The 16296-nt window shown below is 38.1% G+C and overlaps 1 protein-coding gene across 10 annotated transcripts in view; it reads right to left on the bottom strand.

Annotated features, from left to right (window-relative positions):
• Positions 1–16296, bottom strand: part of HNRNPM (heterogeneous nuclear ribonucleoprotein M) — a 38512-nt gene that overhangs the window by 19838 nt on the left and 2378 nt on the right. For 8 of the 10 annotated variants that reach the window (XM_037824480.1, XM_037824485.1, XM_037824481.1 and 5 more), the window contains exons 2-5: positions 9378–9547; positions 1311–1363; positions 378–385; positions 199–292 (exon numbers count right to left, since the gene is read on the bottom strand). In XM_037824480.1, the coding sequence (XP_037680408.1) occupies positions 199–292; positions 378–385; positions 1311–1363; positions 9378–9547 (325 nt within the window). Of the gene's footprint in view, positions 1–198; positions 293–377; positions 386–1310; positions 1364–9377; positions 9548–16296 lie in introns of those variants that run through there. The other 2 variants (XM_037824488.1, XM_037824489.1) reach the window with 2 other exon arrangements.

Here is a 16296-nt window from a genome sequence, read left to right as displayed (position 1 = left end):
ATTTTAGGAAGGTGGCCAACAGCTGTGAAGACATGCTCTTAAAAGCAGTGACTGGTGAAATCTGTGGCTGACCCTTTTCAGGAAAACAGGTTGGGCTGTGAAACTATGTCAAGGACTATTACTCTCTTTTCCTAACTCCAAAGAGGGACAACTTGGCAATTATAAAAGGTATCCACAAAGTGTTAATCAAAAGCTTACTTCTTTGACTTTCAGTGGTCTTCCACTCAGACTATGCTTGTTTAGAACTTCAGCAGCTTTTTTCATGCTCTCTTCCATCTTGAATTCAACAACACTATGAAGAGTCAAAAGGAAATGGGTGAAAACAGTCCTACAATTTAGAAAACTCAATTGCCAATAAATAACTAGGCAATACTTACGCACATCCCTTTGGAAGAAGCCAAATACCAATCAGAAGAGCAAGGAAAGGGGGAAAAGAAAAGAAAAGAAAAAAATAGTGAGTATCATTGACAGTTGAAACAAATTTAAAAATATGATTTATGTAACAAGGTTAGTTTTTTATTAATTAACCCTTCTAAGGGAAAGCTGACAAAAGTGTCTTGCCTAGCCATCCTTATTAAAAGCTGGGCTCCTTAGTATCTCATTTTCCTACACATTACACCAGCATTGCACTATAGTTTCTGAAGTTATAATAAGCAGACTTAAATTCAGGTTCTCCAAGAAACCGCACAAACTTTAGATCTGCTTCCCTCTGTACTCAATCAATTCCTTACCATATTCCTCTTAAATCCATCCCTTCCATAAATTAAGCTCATCCTATAGATTATTCTAAGCCATTCTATTGCACAACAGAAAATAAGTTTATTTTCTCTTTAAACTCTGCCAATTTTAAATGTTCAGGTTTTAAATATTTGATTTACAATTTACTGGCACAAAGGCAACTTTTCAGAATCTTTGGTTCACACAACTTTCAAATTCAGCAAACAACCAAGAGTAACGTTTTCTAGACAAGAACACACGTTTTACATTAATATACCACCGCTAAAATTCCATGCATAATTCACACACAGCCAATTCCTCTGTTAACAAAGAGACAATGCTGCTATTGGTCCCCAGTTATCCAAATTGGGCATCCAAACAGAATACCAAAAGCTCTTTTGGCTAACCATTTGGAAAAGCGGGACGCCCATTTGCAAATCCCCTCCCACCCCACTCAAAGGTTTGGCAAAATCAAACATAACTACTATAACATGAGCACTCACTGCCTTCCTGATTTCATTCGATTCCACACTACCATACAGTTACATTTTTCATGTAGTATATCCACAGAAGAAATTCTCTCAAACACTTACCCTTGACTTTCCTTCAGCGTCCATTAAGAGCTCCACGTATGTTACCTCACCAACTACAAATCAGTTTCCAGACGACACATAAACCAAGGGAGAAAAGCCAAGAAAACAATGGGAATTTAGAACAATCATCAGCAACCTTGTATGGAGCCTCTGCCTTATAAGAAAGCCCAGAAACACTCCATATTCTCTAAACCACCAAAGTAGGCATTACAGGTGTGCAGTAAAAGTAGGTGAAAACTCATTAACAATATGTCCTTGATCTTCCTCCCACCAGAAACAAGCTATTTCCAGATTTCCATACCAATGTCCCTGTCTGGAATACTCATTCATGAATAGAGGCAATCCAAATCTACAGGAAATTAGTCTGCTTGGTTCACTTTTTTGGAGAAGGGAGGAAAAGTTTTTTACACAGACACTCTTACTGGTGAAAAAAGATAAACATCACACAAGTTTCAAGGCCCCTGAACTGAGTTCAAATGCTAAAATACGGGAATGTGTATACATGTATATATATGCTTAAAGGTACACACACACACACACAGCCCGGGCCAGCTTCATGGGCGTGCGACCTGTGCAATCACAAAGGACCTCGTGCTCAGTTTAATGCTCTGTTGTTGCCATCTTAAGAGTCTTAATAATTTTTTACAACAGGCCCTGAATTTTCATTTTGCACTAGGCCCTGCTAATCACCTAGCCAGTCCTCCACACCACACTAGGCTCCACCATTATTAGAAGTAGGATGTTTGATTATACGAACACAAACCCAGAGCTGAACACAAACCCAGAGCCGAACACAAACCCAGAGCCGCATCTGGATTCTCTTCAGTGAATTACACTAAGCTTTAGTATTGCTGCTTTCTAAACTTCCCCATAAAAGGACAGAAATTCATATTAGGACTCAATTTATATCGAAATCTGGTAAGGAGTTAAACTCACATAATTCTAATCTACACAAAGGAGAAAAAAAAATCATTTCAGAAAGTTCTGCAGATTTTCCTCAAGGTTTGGATTGCCAATTCATGACCACCATAATCAGATTTAAGATCCACCAAGAATACAACCACCAAAATGGCTGCTGAATTTGAAGATGGCATACAGAAAACACAAATTTAAAGTGTTAACTTCGAGAAAATCTCTAAACAGCTCTCCTAAGTCAAGGAAGAACTCCCCCTCCACTCAGGAATATTTTTAAAGGATTATTTTTATGATGTTAAGGCCTTCTCCACTTGAGTTTTCAAGTTCAGCAGTACAAAGGTTAAAAAAAAAAAAAAAATAGCCCATTCAATGAGCCTTGACAATTTGTCTATTCCCACTCATGTGTTCAAAGGATATTAAAATTGATAAGGATTTTTAAATTAACATGTCAAGGAGAGATTTAAACTAAAGATGAGAGAGAAATTATTTTCTTTTTATTAAGATTAACAATTCTAAGGGCATATTTGTTAAGATACTTCCATGGTGCTTGAAGGCAAGAAGGCCAAGTGTTCAAAGTTTAAGTCTTATTTTTCTTGTCCTCTCCTGAAATGTTACAGAATCAAACCAGCACTTTGCACAAACAGGAAGGAGAATTAGTGCAAAGGAACGAAGAGGAGAAATAGGAGGGAACAGTAAAGTTTAAATTTTGAAGTATGTACTTCTGTAGGGCAAACCGAAAAATGATCTGACATTATCATCACCAAGTGACAGTTGTATGTACAAACTGGCTTCATTTTACCCTTATAAAAGCCAAGCTATTTCCAAAAAGTGGCCGGTATTCCCGAGACCATGTTAAAAGCCATTTATTTCAACAGCAGCAGCCATTTGAGGACAAATAACCCTTATCTCTACTTTGATGAAAATACTAAGTAGTTCAAAACAGTGAAGACCAACCCCAAGCTTATTTCCTACAAACTGTGATCTAACACCTAATAACCTTAATAATAATAATAGTAATAATAATAGTATCTAACTCAATACAGCTGTAACCATTTTGCCAGATCTCAAATACTGTTGCACTTGAAAAGTTTCTAGTCTGTGCCAATAAAGACTATCAAAAAGCTGTTACTGCAACCTAGAAACCAACCCAGCCCAAACTGAACTTTTTTCTATGGTCATAACCATTTTTACAAAAAGCCAGGTTTAGAAATTAGTTCTTTTTCCACTAACAGTCCAGTGATGGCACACACCTGACTTCAATCCTCTGCACTAAAAATTTGCTTACAATGTCCTTGTCCTCAATAATTTACTTGTTAAGAACAAAAAACTATAACATAAAAACTCTACTTGCTATCAGTCTGACCCTGAGAAGCAGTCATGAGTTAGGCAGTCATCTGTGGCTCAGTCACATCCCTGACCAATTAATAACATCCGCATCTCTGCCCTGACAAATCTTATCAGTCCCAAGACTTAAGTAAAACAATGTTTTAGAATCTGCAAGAGCTACAAGTCCATACTTCCTTACAGGAAGCTAACAATGACCACCTCTCTTTTGGTTCTATTGAAATTGAAACAAATACCTGTTCTGAATAGTTAGTATAACTACCAACAAAAATTTGAAGGCAAAATTTGCCAAGTATACAAAAGCAGTGCAATGAAATTTAAAAGAGCGAACTCTCCAGAACAGATTATAGTTAGTCTTAAGAAGCAGAGTCAACAACATGACAGTAGTGCTCGCACAGAAACTGAACTCAGTTATTAATGAACAATACTACCACTCCCCCCCGCTTCCTGAACATGGATGGACTCCAAAGAGTAGGCTGCTGAGATGGATTCTACTCTGCTTTAAACATCAAAATATCTAAATAAAAAAACTAAGACTTTGAAAATCTAATGCCAAATGTTTTATACCTTTATTTTGAAATGCTCAAAGAAATCATCTTCAACCAACATTTAAGAGATTCAAGTACTGCCTTAGGAATGAAACCACTCATAAGGCTTAGTAGGATGAGCAACCTCCCAAAAAGAAGCATAGTCTCTTCTTGAAGCTACTTTGAATTTAACACTCCTGAACAAACTTTTATCACAAAGAGTATTTGCTTTTATTAAAAATTCTCATTAAATGTTTAAGTCTGAAATGGACCCCCCCACAACACACACACAAAAAAAACCCTCCACAAAAAAGAACAAAAAAACCCAGCGTTCCAAAGGCCCGAGCTTCACTGAAGAGAATTCACACATGGTAAGGCCTATTATTTTAAAACACGGGGGTAAGGGGAACACTCTCAAGCAGGCCATGTTGTCAATCATTTTTCACTAACAGAGGGAAGCCAAGAATAAATGCACATTTTAATTTGGAAAGCTTTTTCTGTAATATAGCAAAACAATTATTCTACACAATGATGATTTATTTGGGCAAGTTAGAAAATTACTGAGTCCACACCTGCTCCTGAGTCCATGGAGAGCTGAGGAGCACTACCTCTACAGACAGACCAAAGGCCACACAATAAGCCAGGCCGGCTGCACTGCTGGGGCTCAGCACAAGTATTCACATATACACTCTTTAGTGTAGCAGCCCTTTCTAAAATGCAGGCTGAATTTTCAACAGGAGAAAATATGAAGGAGCCGAAGAGACTGGGTAAGGATTTTATTTAAAAGGAAAATAAAGGGCTGTCACATAGATCCACATGCAGGTTATCTTCATGAGCCAACTGACGCATTGTATGGGCCATCACCTGCCCTCTGGGCCTTAGTTTTCTGTCAACTGGAATGTGAAATTTACTTAAAACAATGCACTAAATAATAACAGAAGGATTAAGGAGCTTAAAGAAATCTTTGCTTACACAAGTTAACTGCTGCTAAATGTGAGACTGATTGAGAGTAAACTACATCACTGACCTTCCTTTCTTCCTCAAACTGAGCTCCATGTTTACTCACTGCTGACGCAGCTCAGTCCTGCCTCTGCTGCAGCTGCTCCACCTCGAGGATGCCCACTCCCTGGTTAGGCCAGGAGGACAAGCAGCCAAAGGAGATTTGAGATTTCTTCATTCAGATATGACAGGGATTTCACATTCTCAAACTAATGTAGCACACTATTTAAGTGTAAAATTCCCCAGATCACCTTTTGCTCAAAGAAATATGTATTTTTCACCCAGTCCTTATGGTCAAACAGTTTAAAACGTGTACCCTTTTAGCTGTCAAGTGATACAAAATTAAGCAACTTTGGAATGTTAAGTCACTTTCAAACCCGGTTAGCAACCTCCAATTCAAATTTTACAATGGCTCTCAATTTTTTTCAATCCAGCAACTCTGGTGCTCACAGCAACCATTTGCTCCACATAACAACCCGTTAAAAACTAAGCACGTAATGGGATGTTTTGGGTTTTCTTTTTTACTTTTATTTATTTTTCAGAAGTAATGAAAATGTTCTAATATTGATCATGGTGATGAATGCACAACCATGTGATACTGTGAGACATTGACTGTATACTTCAAATGGATTGTATGGTGTGTGAATATATCTCAAAACTGCATTAAAAAAACTAAGCATGTAACAAAAAACTATGGGCCATAGTTAACAGCATAATTATAATAATGCTTCATTGATTATGACAAAAGTACCACACTAATGCAAAATGTTAATAGGGAAAACGGGGGGGCGGGATATGAGAACTCTGTATTTTCTGCATGATTTTTCTGTAAACCTGCAACTGCTCTAATTAAAAATTTATATTAAAAAAAAAAAAGGAAATGTTATAAGCAGCTGGGAAAAAGTAAAATGGGAGACATATTGGTACCTGAATACAAAAAATACATAGTACTACAATTAAAACTCACTGGGAGTTTTCTGTTCTTTCCCATTTTTACAAGTATTACAAAATAAGGCCAAGTTCTCTTCCGTGTTTTTTGAGAGAGGGGACGTTTCAACAAAACTAGATTTCTTTGTTTTGTCTTTCTAATAGGTATTTCCTGGCAAACTGGCAGAGAAAAGTAGTTTCTTTCCCGGAAGGAGAAAAATATTTTTCCTTTTTTTTTAAAAAAAAGACTAGAGTTTAAGTCAATATGGGGGTGGTGACTAAGCATGGTCAAAAGGACAATAAAAACCTTTCCTTGGTGTGTGATTATATCGCAATAAAACTGCTTTAAAAAAAACAAAAACTTTCCTTTGTTTCATCCTGGCAGTTAGAACAGGAAGGGGAAAGCAGGGAGTAGGTGATCGCGGAAATAGGCGGAAATAGGCTAAATTCTAAGGGCTCTGAAAACAGTGTTTAATCCATGTCCATGACTGATATGACAGGCAACTTGGGCAAAAAGAAAACGAAGCTGTCTTAATACATTTTCTCTTCAAAATCAGCAATGTTGACTTCATGATAGTGTCATTAAGACAGCTAGTGCATCAAATAAATTCTGTGATCCTATCCAGGAGAAGACATATGTACATGACCAGTTCACATACAGATTATTATTAATAGTATCTCCAAGAATGCTGCTAAATGCTTGGCTATTACAATCACTACACTTTTTAAAATAAAAAATTAAACAAAGATACAGTTGGTGTCAAACAAGGGAAAGATGGGTATTAGGGAGGAGTATGTGGAACAATCTCAGGCACAGATTAACCACAGAAAAGCTGCCACCTTGCTATTTCAAAGCTGGCAAGCTACTTTAGTTCTGAGAGGCTGCAGGCAGACAGTGCTGCAAAGTAGAAAACTTTTCAGTTAGTTAGGATAACCAACTTCTGCTTTATTCTACTAGTTTCCCAAGTGGCAAAGCAATACACTACAATTTTATCAGGGATAGAGCCTTAAAATGTAGACTGATAAACAGTGGCTCGATTATGACAGAACAAACAAATTTCAGTGGTTTGTCCACTCAGGATTATCTTGAGACTATTGCCTTTAAGAGTGCAGGTGCCCCTATCTGCAGTTCTTTCTGTGCTGTAACAAGTCTTCAAAAATTTAAACTTTTCAAGAGATTTCAAGTATTTCAAATAATCATTTAAATATTTTGGGGGGTACACCAAGACATAAATAAAAATAAATATTTAAAAGTTCATAATGAAAAGAACATTTCTCAAGGAGTTATATACATATAAACAGTAAATTTCTTGGGACTTCACAGGCTGAAAATAAGCATCTTTATAAAAAAAATTCTCTCTCCTTTACGAATCCCTTTACCCACAATCTAATACTGCTAGTATAATTAAACAGCAGAGTAACTGATTTTAACTAGTACAAGGGAGCTCTAAACAAGAACATTTTAAGGTTCATTAAAAATAACTGATTTACTGCACACCTGTAATTCTAAATTACACCACCAAAAATACACTGAAAGGGCTGAGCCAGGGCATTCATAGCAGTATGCCAGGGGAATATGAGAACCAGTTTGGAAGTATCCAAATAAACCACCAGGCTGGCTCCACACTTTAATACAGTGCAATTGTAAATTGAGGTGAACTCCTTCTACACCCAGAAACATCATGGCTGCTGCTGCTACCAGCTTTAAGGCTTCCGAAACTGAATTACTGAATGGTAAAGCAGTAAAAATGTCACCTACTTTATCCATCATGTCCCAAAACTGGTTCACACACTCCTAAAAATGAAAAAATTATTTGGCCTGCCATCTATTACAAAATTCTAACAATTGCATTTTCAAAGCCACATTCCTGGTTCTTGGAATTACTATACCTTATTAGCAATAGAAATAACGATTCAGCGATTCAACCAAATCACAAGAACACAAATTTGGGGGTTATTCCAAAAGCTAATTCGAATGAGACTCAACAGTACTGTACAGAAATTCTAAGCTTGTAGTGAAGCAGCAGTCCCAAAAACCAAGAACACTGCATCTGGGATGCCACATGACGCCCTTCAGACAAAAAGAAGAAACTTCACTCTTGCCCTAGGAGCATTTGCAGGAATGATTTGGCTGATCAAGGCAGGAAAACAAATCTCACAACAAAACACTTTACCATCCATGTTATCTGGAGAAATACCACATGGGAGCAGCATACATGGCACTTAAAGACTGCACTTAAAGATTCACTTTGCCTAGTGCTTCTTGCATGCCATGGTCGAACTAAGTGATGGGACAATGATGGCAGTGGGCGGTTCATAATTTCAAAACCCCATGCTGGGAGCACCAGTGCGCCTACCAAAATGGCACCAAAATGACCTATCCAAGTAGCATCTGTCACTAAAATGTTAATTGTTTTACAAATCAAGCTCACATCTGTATTCATTATGAATGTTCCAGAAACCAGTGTCTTTCAGTTCTTCAAAAAGATTCCATTAAGGGTAATCTGATTCTAGATTTCCCTTGGGTGGAAGACCTCAGGGCATCATACAAATTGTTCTCTATCAATGGTTTGGTCGAGAAAATCAGGGCTGAGCAACCTCTTTAGTCCTGCGTACCACCAGAAGGGCCAAGAACCAGAAAAGAAAGGAAAGAAGACAAAAGCAGAACCACAGTATGGAGAGAAAGAAGACTGCACATGGTGTGCAAAGGGAGGTGGGGGCAGAGGACCTTTCAGACGCGGCCTCCTCAGACCTCCTGGTGGCAACAGAGCCTCAGTTGCTTCCCCTGCCCTAGACCAGAATTTGGACACCTGGGCTGTGACTAATGTGCACCTCAAGGCCCAGCATTACAAAGCAGATACCTTATTCTGAACTCCCCCATTGTCAATTCCCAGGAAAAAGTTTAAATACTAGGTAGTATTTTTATAATTTAGAACCTAACCAGCACCAAGTTCCAGAAAGACATCCACGAAATTTAAACCAACTACATTCCCACCAAAAATTAAAACCTTAAAAAAAAAAAAAAAACCTCTTCCCACCTAATATAAAGATTTCAAAAATTTCCTTATCACAAAAAGGTTCCCCTCAAGCTTAATCAAAGCCCTATTAACTACATTAAACCAGTGAAATCATTTGTAGGCCAAAAGACCACAACAAACCACCCTGTCTGAAACACAGGTGTGTGACCACAAAAAAAGGAGGGTGGGGTGGGGGAGAGGAGGCCTTAACTTTCCACCCTGGAAAGAACACATGCTTTACCCAGAACAACTTCCACTAACAAAAATAACCAAGGAATTAGCCACAGAAAAGGTAACACACCAACCTTCTTACCCTACTCAACTACCAGTACCATTACCTTTTTCTTTAACCAGATCTTTAAGTGACTGCCATTTCACATCAAAAGGTATGTTTGTAATGAAGGCTCTGTATCTTTTAGTTGGATTGGCATATGGCTCAAAGCGATTGCCTCCTCTTTTTATGTTTTTCTCCTTCCTCTTCTCATTCTGAGTAGGCCGTTCCCCTTCACTAAATTCAAAAGAGAAAAAAACAAAGGTTCATGTGTTAGCATAACCTGAAAGATAATTATTTACCAGGTTTACAATTCCACACAGTTACCTGCAACTCAAGATTAACGTGATTTGGGACAAACCAAAATGAAACACAGGACAAAAAGCTGCATTAGTATGCCCTTAAAATCCACATATCAAGATACAATTCCCAAGAAAAGTGCACGTACTTCCATGTGGCTGTACAGTAACAGAGAAGGGAGTAAGCAAGGTGCCAAATTCATGACCAGAGAGCTTTACTTCTATGACAAACAGGAAAAGAGAAGGGAAGATTTACAAGATTCCAGGAACAGAATATATGAGGTGGTGCACATAAGTCTAAACAATTTAAATCTCACAAATAAAAATGTCTTGTGTTGCACTAAAGAGAGAAAAGAGAAAGAAAAGAAAAACTATTCTCCATACAACCATGATACTTTGAAGCTAGGAAAATCGAATTCCAAGCAACCCTGATACAGGTAAAAGTCTTAGCAAACCATCTCACCTTCAATAAACCAGGGTGGCTGCCTTTCCGGCATGCCCTTTCTGTTAACGCCCTACCTTTGCGTAGTAGGTGCCTCCATTCTGTAACAATTCATTTTTAAACACTATAGATATAAATTTGGTTCAGAGTGGGTCAAGAAAATAATTACAAAAGAAACACAGATTTTCAAAGCACAGAACCCAACCTCAGGCAATTGATGAGTGGAACCCCAGGTCATCACACTGGAAAAACAGGGCCCATGCACTGGTTAAATGGAGCTGTTCTCTGTGCTGTGCACCCGAGTTAAGCCCCCTGTGACTACAGGAAAGCACTTATGAGAACAAGCAGAAGCCAGCAGCCACAGAACCTTGGCCCTGTGTCCTGCACTTTCTACAACATGAGCCCTATGCTTCCCACCAGTGAGAATCCAGGAACTCCCATACCACAGACTCTACCAGAGACTTTGTGATTCATGACAAAATTGGAAAACAAAACAAAACAAAAAAACAAGACTTATTCTGGTATGTCTTTGGCGGGGGGGGGGGGGATGTCATCCCACACACCAGATGGTAGCTAGAGGATGTATGTTTAATCTACTTACTTGGAAAAAATACAAGTTACAACTCTTTCTAGTCCCCCAAGTTGTGTTTTGTTTTTTAAACCAGTTCGTCATAGACAAAACTGCCAACCTGAGCCCAGTATATCATCCTACTGTGAAATCCACTCCACAAAACTAAGGCAGGCAGCTTCCTTTATGAGCTGAACTATACCAATATGCAATAAGTACTCTTCATACAAGGCTGGCAGACGAGGTAGTTTTAGGGCCATTCCCATCTCCAGATTCCTAAAGCTCCTTACTAAAACTCAGTCTACTCGGTTTCAAAACAGATCTTCCTCAGTCTAGATGCACACTCCAAAGCAGATCCCAAAGGGAATTCACAACTGTCACACAGGCCTTACGTCTATATCTCATAAGGAAAGTCCTGCACCAAAGTCTGCCAAAGACTGCCCATTATCTATCAGGTGATAACGAGGAAAAGCGTTGGTAAAAATTCATTAAAATAGAGATCAATCTATATTTCATGGACCTCCAGAGGGTCCATGGATAGAAATTTATTTCAATAAAATTGGTTTCTTTTGAAACTCCATATATTTTTTTTTTTATTTTTTTTTTTATTTTTTTTTTATTTTTTTTTTAATCATCATTTTATTGAGATATATTCACATACCACGCAGTCATACAAAACAAATTGTACTTTCGATTGTTTACAGTACCATTACATAGTTGTACATTCATCACCTAAATCAATCCCTGACACCTTCATTAGCACACACACAAAAATAACAAGAATAATAATTAGAGTGAAAAAGAGCAATTGAAGTAAAAAAGAACACTAGGTACCTTTGTCTGTTTGTTTGCTTCCCCTACTTTTCTACACATCGATCCATAAACTAGACAAAGTGGAGTTTGGTCCTTATGGCATTCCCAATCCCACTGTCACCCCTCATAAGCTACATTTTTATACAACTGTCTTCGAGATTCATGGGTTCTGGGTTGTAGTTTAATAGTTTCAGGTATCCACCACCAGCTACCCCAATTCTTTAGAACCTAAAAAAGGTTGTCTAAAGTGTGCGTAAGAGTGCCCACCAGAGTGATCTCTCGGCTCGTTTTGGAATCTCTCTGCCACTGAAGCTTATTTCATTTCCTTTCACATCCCCCTTTTGGTCAAGAAGATGTTCTCCATCCCACGATGCCGGGTCTACATTCCTCCCCGGGAGTCATATTCCACGTTGCCAGGGAGATTCACTTCCCTGGGTGTCTGATCCCACGTAGGGGGGAGGGCAGTGATTTCACCTTTCAAGTTGGCTTAGCCAGAGAGAGAGGGCCACATCTGAGCAACAAAGAGGCATTCAGGAGGAGACTCTTAGGCACAAATACAGGGAGGCCTAGCCTCTCCTTTGCAGCAACCGTCTTCCCAAGGGTAAAACTTATGGTAGAGGGCTCAACCCATCAAACCACCAGTCCCCTATGTCTGTGGTCATGTTAGCAACCATGGGAAACTCCATATATTTTACGGTTTACATTTAAAAACATTCTGAGACAGTCCGTGACACAGTAAAATTAAGAAGCTTTGGGCATTTTTAAAGACTCCTCAGCTCATCTATTAGCAGTTACAAAGGGTATAAACAACTAACTATAGCCAAAGCATGTTACAAAGTGTCTAAACCATATTCTGCTGATGTATATTACAGCTAAAAATAAATTATCCAATCTAACCACAGAGGCTGGGTATTTTCTTTGGGATTAACCCACATCCCATAGCTCACAATCCCAAAGCACCTCACTGTATATTATGCCCCAAAGCGTGGTCACAGCACCACTGTGATCCAACCCTTCTCTGGCTAATCATTTCATCTCTCATATGGAAAAGTAAGGAATTAGACCTATCAAGTCACTTCCAGCTTAAAAAACAAAACAAAAATACAGAAGAAGAGAGACCTTTTTGTAAATCTGTTGATCACCAACAGCTATTGCCAGAATTGAAGACAACGACCCACTCAAGACACATGTACAAGTATAGCTGATGTCATAGTGTAAGAGTAGTATCCTGAAAAATTCACTTTTAAAACATCCAATTTATTTTCTCACTTATCTTCAGGATAAAATTAGGGGAATATTCTTCAGAAAAAAAATTCTAGCTGTAAGATATTTAGAACACTTAATTCTGAAAATCTTTTATAAGTTTATTTTTTTCAGAAGATCAGAATTTGGCAGCACTGACGTAAAAAATCGCTATATCCTATATACCCTGAATTTAGAATACTAAAGACATCAACATGATGCTTTTGAGTAATCAATAACATAGAAAATGCTTACTTAAAGTTAAATTTTAAAAGAATTCAAAATTATCCGACCTCACTTCCTAATACAAAATCCCTGTGTTAGCTATCTTTACTGCAAACAAAATGAAAGCAACATTTAAGGAATTTAGAAATTACTTAAAGCAAGATTCGTAAAATAAAAAACTGATAAATTGGACTTTAAAATTACATCTCTGCTCTTTAAAAAAGTTAAGATAACGAAGACATGCTGCTGACTGGGAGAAAAATATCTGCAAAGCCTGCATATGAAAAAGGACTTATATCCAAAATATATATAAAGAACTCTCAAAATTCAACAACAAACAAAGCAACCCAATTTTTTTTTTCCAATTTTTTAACATGGGCAAAAGATTTAGAGACTATTTACCAAAGACGTATGGATGCCAAACAAGCACATGCAAAGAAACGTGACATTAAGGAAGTGCAAATAAATAAAATCACAACCACTACACACCTATTAAAATGGCTAAAATTAACAACTGACCATACCAAGTGTCAGCAAGGATATAAAGGAACTGGTGGGAATGTGAAATGGTACAATCACTTTAGAAAACAGTTTGGCAGTTTCTCATAAATTTCAACATACACCTACCACATGACCTACTCCTAGAAAAAAAGCATATATCCATTCAAAGACCGGTACGCGAATGTTCACAGCAGCATTATTTATAACACCCCAAAACTAGAAACCCAAATGTCCACCAACAACAGGTAAATGAATAAACAAATTGTAGAGTATCCATACAATGAAATACTACTTGGCAATTAAAAGGAATGAGCTATTTGATACATACAAACATAGACATGAATCACCAAAAAAATATGCTGAAAGAAGCCAGACAGAAAAAAAGAGTACATACTGTACGACTGCATTAACATAAAATGCTAGAAAATGCAAACTAATCCGTAGGTAGCAAGGTTTCTCCACCTTGGCACTCCTGACAGTTTGGGCGTCTTAGATAATCTTGTTTTGGGGGCTACCCTGTGTATTGCAGGATGTTGAGCAACATTCTTTGTCCTCTCCCCACCAGATGAAGGAGCAAGTACCCCACTGCATCTCCATCATGACCAAGAACAAAAATGTCTTCAAGACACTACCCAAATGTCCCCAAGGGGCAAAATCACCCCAGTGCGAACCACTAATCTCTACTGGAAAGCAGATCAAGTATTTCCTCGTGATGGGAGAGTGGGTTCAGGGAGGAGTCATAAAGAAGGATTACCAAGGGGCAAGAGAAAACTTCTGGGGGGTGATGGATATTCATGATCTTGATTGATTGTGGTTAGTTACATATGCCAAAACTTATCAAATTGTACATCTCAAATATGTGTAGTTTACTCTGTCAATTATACCTTAATATGTCTGGTTTTAAAAACTTTTCATGTTTGCTAAATTTCAAACCTAGCCCAATCACTTGAAGTCTTAACTCCAAAATAAGGTAACAAATCTGTAACCTTTAAAGCAAATGATACCACAACAGGCAATCCATCCACACAAGCGAAATGTCTTACCAATATTCTTGCTAACTGGCTCTCAACTTCCAAATGCCAATGAAAACTGGGTCTGGTTCTGGCACTCAGTCACCAACAAAGTTCTAAACAGCCACAATATAATAAAAACTTTTTTGACATTCTATCAACCTGCTTTTTCATAATATACTGAAAAAGACATGCCTAAAATTTATGTATGACTTCTCAGCCACTAAAATGAGATTTACTGTGTTTAATACAGCTTTGGAATTATGTTTCATGGTCTGCATTCTTTGAAAATTGGCAATTTATTATGTCACTGCTCCACTATATTAGAATTATACTGCATTTAAAGACTTCAACCAATAAAAAAGGTCTTGAGTGCCTACTCCACAGAAGGGCTGCAGTATTCACTATGTAAAACAGTGACCCCCACCCTCTTCATTTGCCTTTCCCATGCATAAGATCCTCATTATTTTCAGGTTTCTCAATCAAGAGGAGAGTTGTTTGAAATGGCACGCCCAATACCCTGAAGCTCCAATCACATCTCCTGAGAAACAAGTGCCCCCGCCAGCTTCCCTTGAGAACCATCCCTTATGTAAAGTGATTCTTCACAGAAATCCTTTAAATCCCGAACTCCTCTAAGGTATTTAAAGTGTGGCGAGCACCATTCGTAGAGCTCTTCTAACTCCAGGCTCACCACTTAACTACCAGCATGCCTTTCCCTCTCTGGTTCTGTTACCAGTAAGACCAGATAACATGGATTCCCTGCAGTTCAGAGGTTGCTGTAAGAATCAATGAAGAACAGCATAAGCAAAAAGCAGCTTGGCAAATTCTAAAATTCAAAGTACATAAAGGAGTAATACTGCAGGTGACTAAGAGCTAAGTTTAGGGTCACACATCACCATCCCTTCACTAGGTCTCAGCTTCCTCATCTGTAAATGGAAGAGACTATCTACCCTCAAAGGCTTAAAGGAATAGACTTTGTGGCACACACCGCAACTGTGGCAAAGCTCTATTTTGATACCAACAATCTTCTTAAGGGAAGTAAAAGGAGGGAGGGATTCACTGACTTCTGTACTTCTGATGTTATCTACTGATTACGCTTTAAAACAAGCCACCCAGGGGCCATGGCTGAGGCAATCTAGCACTGGTGCCCAATTACAGACTACCAACTTTTAACCCTATGACTTCAAAACATGGTAATGGAAGAGTCCATTTGACAACCCCCCCCCCCCGGAAAAAAAAACAACCAAGCAACCTATCTCTGCAGACTAGTATCTCCTTCCCTAGCCATGAATAAAATCAAAGAACAAAGTGAAAGCTAGCAACATGCCTCAAACAACCTCGAGTCCCCTATTCTAATCCTGAGTTCACAATCTAACCTGCCCCCAAAATCCTTTTTACCAAGTATACAATCACTTTTAAAGGTACAGCAAACACGCAAATCACACAAAACAAAGAATGTGGTTTCTAAAAGCATGCAAATGACTGTGTTTAGTAAGTGGTTACCAAGGTAGTACTGTGGAAGTTGCAAGGGCCTTGGAGTAAAGATGGCTGTGGGTCAAGTTCCTGAGTTTTCTCAACTATTTTGGGCAAAAAAAATTTCCTTGACTGTAAAACAGAGTGAATACTAACGTTACCTCCCCAGGGATCCATACCAAATATGAATTTCACCTTTTAAAATACCCAATCCATCTCTCAGGTTCTGATTCAGCCACAAAATTAAATCTGGAAAGGGAGTAAGTTACTTACTTTAAATACATGGGGTAACCTTTATAAAAATCTTAAACATATGGAGTATCCTTTACAAAACTCAAACCTATATATTCCTCTAAAACAAATGATTTTTCCCCCTGACTAAATATACCCTAACTCTAAATCCTGACTGACTT

The sequence above is a fragment of the Choloepus didactylus genome (assembly GCF_015220235.1).
Source record: "Choloepus didactylus isolate mChoDid1 chromosome 25 unlocalized genomic scaffold, mChoDid1.pri SUPER_25_unloc2, whole genome shotgun sequence".
In the NCBI taxonomy this organism is placed as follows: Eukaryota; Metazoa; Chordata; class Mammalia; order Pilosa; family Megalonychidae; genus Choloepus; species Choloepus didactylus.
This window is presented reverse-complemented; position numbering and strand designations above follow the sequence as displayed.